The 5467-nt window shown below is 28.2% G+C and overlaps 1 protein-coding gene across 1 annotated transcript; it reads left to right on the forward strand.

The window, feature by feature from the left end:
- Positions 1-1719: 1719 nt before the first annotated feature.
- Positions 1720-4804, forward strand: LOC145158424 (protein FAR1-RELATED SEQUENCE 9-like). The gene is made up of 8 exons (XM_079077326.1): positions 1720-1735; positions 1991-2068; positions 2181-2246; positions 2351-2523; positions 2600-3111; positions 3175-3370; positions 3510-4091; positions 4187-4804. The coding sequence occupies exons 1-8, from the start codon at positions 1720-1722 to the stop codon at positions 4802-4804; spliced, it is 2241 nt and encodes a 746-aa protein (XP_078933452.1).
- The last annotated feature ends 663 nt before the right edge of the window (positions 4805-5467 follow it).

The raw sequence follows: 5467 nt of genomic DNA on the forward strand, positions 1-5467 counted from the left end.
TTTATTTTCATGTTTGAAGTAGGCTCTTTCTTTAGCTTTATATAAATCATTTTTAGCTTGTCTGGATTTTCAGGTTTTGATGTCGTTAATGTAGGTAATATATTTTGGTTTAGGTCCCGTTTGATAGTTTCTGTCTGGGAAAGTGCTGTCTGGGAAAGTTTTCTGACTGGGAAAGAAACCATGCTGTTTGATTATACATCTGATTGACTGTGCTGAATGATGAAAAAAAGTAATAATTCAATAAAAAATAAATTTAAAAAAAGTTATTTAAAAAAATTAATAATCCAATAAAGAAAGAAAGAGGTGGTGTTTGGTGTATAATTGTCTTTCCAGCCCATTCAGCCAGAAAGATATGATTTTGGGGCTTTCTGGGAAAGACATATCTTACCGGGAAAGACCCTTTCTTTTGTACAAATCAAACAATCTTTCCGGTCTATTCAGCCAGAAAGATCTGTTTAGACCTGGAAAGATGCGTATCAAACGGGGCCTTCCCTACTCTTCTTCATCCAACTTAATAAAGCAAGAATCTTTTAAATATCGATAAATGGGATGTTTCTTTCTATCTAGCTTATTTTTTGCTTTCTTGTACTATGCTTTTTTTTCATTTACGTGCCCTAATGTCTTTCTTTTTATCATATTCTTGCAATTTTGTTGCATGTGGTTTTTGATTTGCGTTGGTGGCTTCATCTTTAGCATCTCCATTGTTAGCACCTTGATTAGATTTTAAAGTTGTACAATGCACACTCTAAGGTGCTATTTGTTTTTTCTGAAGCAAAATGGCTGCAGTTTGCGGACCACATCTGTAGACCTCTGCAGCAGAAGAGGTGGACCAAACGTCTGCAGTCTGAAAAAAGAAAACTGTTTGTTTTTTTAACATCTGTAGGCTACTAAAATAAACTAAAATCTAAATAAACGGATTTTTTTAACTACAAAGTGATTTTTTAATATATTTATGACTTTTTATAAATAATTAACAAATCTAAATCAAATTTTAGTATTATTGTATAAAAAGTGAAAATAAAAATAGTACAAATTAACGCATATATTTGAAAAAAACCAACAATTTTAGTCGTAAAGTTATGCCTAAACATTGTAATTAGGAATCAAAGAATTTGATATATAAATGAATGAAAATAAATTTCGACTTATTCAATTAAATCAATTAAAAACGTGTCATAAATATTTTTTTTAAGAAATTGACGATGCTTTATTAAATAATGTTTTATAAAATTTGGCACAAAAAATATAAGAATATATATATATATATATATATATATATATATATATATATATATATATATATATATATATATATATATATATATATAGGGGAAGGTTCATGCAAAAATGCAAACAATATGTGAAAATGCAGGAACCAATCAGATAATGCCACATCATTATTCATGTTTTCTTCATTTGTTTACTTAAAATTATTAATAAAGGGTAAGAAAGTAATTAACATAAAAACGTGATTTAATAAGTTGTTCATATTAATAACCGCAAACAAAAACTGACATATTAATTTAAAATTAACTTCTTCAGTCTGTTTATGATCGACGAAATCATCTCCATTAAAATCATTGATTGATTTCATTACGATATCAAATTGAAGAGATGTCACTAAAGAATATGAATAGATTTGTTCTCCTGAATTAATTGATAAAGCAAATGAATCTTCCAATGCTTTAACTATTGGAACTTCAATATCAACATTAAACGATGGTGATAAAGGCAAGTTTTCAATCATTATAATTACTATATTTGTGATTTTAATATTCAAAATTTAGATTTGACTAACATTATTACACTATATTAAAAATTCAATAAATTTCTTTTAACGATGATACTAAATCCTTCATTCAACCTTCAAAAGGAAGTTCAGGATCCACAAAAAATAAAAATCTTAATCGCATGTTTAATTACTTTTTATTAAATAAATATTTACATATATATACTTATTTCAATATTAATCTTTCTGAATATTGGACAGCAAATCATGAATCGGAAGACTCTTTCAATGTTTTAACTATTGGACCTTCAAAATCAACATTCAACGATGATGATAAAGGCAAGTTTTAATAAATTATAAGAAGTATATTTTTGATGTTATTATTCAATATTTAAATTTGACTTACATTACTAAACTATATTCAAAATTACTAATAATTCTTTAAATGAAGAAACTGAATCTTACATTCAACCTTCAAAAGGAACTACAAGTTCGACAGCAAAGGAAAAGAATAAAGGCATGTTTACATACTTTATATTAAATAAATAATTATAAACATATTTACTAAATTCAATATTAAGCTTTTTGAATATTGGACATGAACATCTTATAAAAATCAAGATGATCTGTACATTCCACATGTTGATACAGATTTGATTCCTAAAAAAGGACAAATTGTGTCAAGTGTAAATGAAGGAATTGAAATGTATAGAAATTATGCAAAAGCAGCTGGTTTTGGAATTAGATTAGGAACAGCAACCTCATATGGTGACCACAGTCTAAGGAAAAAACAAGTAAGATGCAACAGATATGGAAATCCAAGAAAAAAAAACCATTGATACTCTTACATCCAAAAGACTGAAAAAACAGGAAAGGAAATCATATTCTAAAGTTACAGGATGTATGGCTATGATTGGTTTTGATAGAAATGTTGCAACAAATACAATCACTGTATATGCATTTGAAGAAGCACATAACCATCCACTTACAAAATTTAGTGAAGAAAGCATCTGCTCTCCAAATCATCGTCTTAGTATTTTTGATCAGGAACTAATTGTTAAAGCTTCAACTATCAACATTGGTGCCACAAAAGCACACAAGATAAGAGCATCATTAAAGGGAGGATATGATCATTTGCCCGCAACAAAGAATGATTTCAAAATTTTTTGGAGAGATTATACCAATATTGTTGGACCAAATGATGCTCAATGTGTTGTAGACCAATTGATAATTTGCAGAGATAATTATCAAAATTTCCATTTTGAATATAAGTTGGATGATGATGAGCTAAATGCTATGTTTTGGGTTGATGAAACAGGAAAAGAAAATTACTCTAAGTTTTCTGATGTTATATCAATGGATGCAACATATAGAACAAACAGGTAAAATTTATATTTATTACATTACATTATACAATAAGGGATACATTTTACAAATATTTTCAGGTACAATATGATATTTGTTCCTTTCACTGCTATAAACAACCATGAAAAGACAATCAATGTTGGAGCAGGACTAATATCAGATGAAACAATTGAATCATACTCTTGGTTATTAGAAGCTTTTTTGTCATCACATAAGAAGAAACCAACAATGATTCTGTCAGATATGGATGCAACATTATCTTCTTCCATAGCAAAGGTGTTTCAAGGATGTACTCACAGATTATGTATGTGACACATAATGTCAAAAATGCCATCAAAGGTAACAAATAGATTAATTTATTGAATTAAAAATAGCTTATGAAAATATATTAATAAAAACAAATTTTACATGACAGATTGAACCTGATGTAGTTTCAAATTCAGATTTCAAGAAACGCATAAATCAACTAGTTTGGAATATGAATATTGAACCATCAGAATTTGAGAACAAATGGGATTTGATGTTGAATGAATTTCATTTGAAGGATAATAAATGGTTAGCTGATATGTTCAACAAGAGAGACAAATGGATTCCTTCCTATTTCAGAGATATACCAATGTGTGGACTTATGAAGACTACATCTCGATCTGAAAGTTCTAATTCATTTTTCAATGTTTTCTCAAGTCCAACCAACTTACTTGTGAATTTTATGTTCAATTTTGACACTGCACTTTCAAAGCAACGTCATGAGCAAAAAAGATTAGATATTGCATCAAGAGATACTTCTCCACAACTGTTATTTCCACATGAAAATTTGAAAATTGAAAAGAATGCATCATTGGTATACACACGAGAGGCATTCCTTAAAGTGCAAAAACAAATAAAAAAGGCATGCTATCAGTGTTTTCAAAAAAAAAATTATGTTTTGATTGATGGCCATCAACAATGCACAATTGTCTACAAAGAAATCAAGTCAGGCAAACGACCAGAATTTAAGGTATGGAAATATGCTACTTAATGATTATTTTAATTTAACATTATTTTGACTTTATAATAATATTTGTGTAATTACGTATTATTATTATCTTTCAGGTTTCTTTTGATGCAAAAGATGAAACAATTGAATGTGAATGTTTGCATTTCACATTTTTTGGAATCCTTTGTAGTCATGCTTTTAGAGTTCTTATAGATTATGACATTGTCATGATACCTGAAAAATACATTCTGGATAGATGGAGAAAGAACATAGTGGATATTGGTTTTCAAAAGATAAACCGAAAATGGAGAGTGTGCAGTACAGAAATTTCAAATCTCTTGCAGGATGCTACTTCTTTTTATGAGAAATGCATCGAATCAGTTATTCATGACAAAGAAAAACTACAAGAATTGGTGAACTCTCTTCAACAATTAAGTGAAACTTGTGGAAAGGATGTTGCTTCTAGATCAAGTTCAAATCCAATAAAAGATGTTGTTGAAAATATCATTGGAGTTCCAATTTCAACTGATGTGAAAATCAAAGTACCAAGTGGGATAAAAACAAAAGGAAGTGGAAAGAGGAATCGAATCAAAAGTGTTGCAGAAAAAGCAATAGCAAAATCACTTAAACCAAAACGCACATGCAAAGGATGCAAGCAAGTAGTCAACCATGATCAAAGAAATTGCCCAATAAATCCTTCAAATGTGCTTAAGCCTTTCAAAAAACAACAGTAACTTAGATTTGAATTTTAGATTTGTATGTGCTTATGCTTCTCTATATTAAAACTCTTAGGATTAAAAGCTTGAAACGATTCTGAAGTTTATTTTAATATTAATTATGGATAATGTAATAGTTTACTGTTTCCCTTTCATATATAAAAACATATATGAATTTATGATAAGAAAAAGTAATACAGAGCACAAATAAAAAGTGCTTCAAACGTCATTACAATTTTAGATATAATCGAAACATTATTGCAAAACATTCAAATAAAAATTAACGCAAACTAAAATCAAAACTTATTGTAATAATAACAAAAACATTCTAATCTCATTTATCATAAGCACAATTCATTTTATCATGAAAACCAATCCTTTTGAAGTACTTACAAAATCTTTTTCCTTCAAAAACTTCTCTGCAACTCTTTTGTGCATGTCTTTTGACAAATGGACAATTTCTAGAATCATGTTGAACCAACCTATTGCAAAAATTACACAACCTCATTTGTTTGTTGTAAATCTTATTTTGATGAAAAATATACATTATGTTGAAATATATTATTAGTTATAACTTACACATATATATATGCCACAAATCTTCCGAAATATATGTTAAGACTATTTCAAATCATCAACTAAACATTCACAATCATTTTACTTAAAAAGATTAAATCTAAT

The sequence above is a fragment of the Lactuca virosa genome, chromosome 2 (assembly GCF_052849685.1).
Source record: "Lactuca virosa cultivar CGN04683 chromosome 2, Lactuca_virosa_CGN04683_v6, whole genome shotgun sequence".
In the NCBI taxonomy this organism is placed as follows: domain Eukaryota; kingdom Viridiplantae; phylum Streptophyta; class Magnoliopsida; order Asterales; family Asteraceae; genus Lactuca; species Lactuca virosa.

Excerpts from the sequence above, each read along its gene's own strand:
- LOC145158424 (XM_079077326.1), top strand. Across the intron at positions 2,524-2,599 it reads ACAGTCTAAGGAAAAAACAA|GAAAGGAAATCATATTCTAA; the intron begins GTAAGATGCAAC and ends CTGAAAAAACAG. Across the intron at positions 3,371-3,509 it reads TATCTTCTTCCATAGCAAAG|ATTGAACCTGATGTAGTTTC; the intron begins GTGTTTCAAGGA and ends TTTACATGACAG.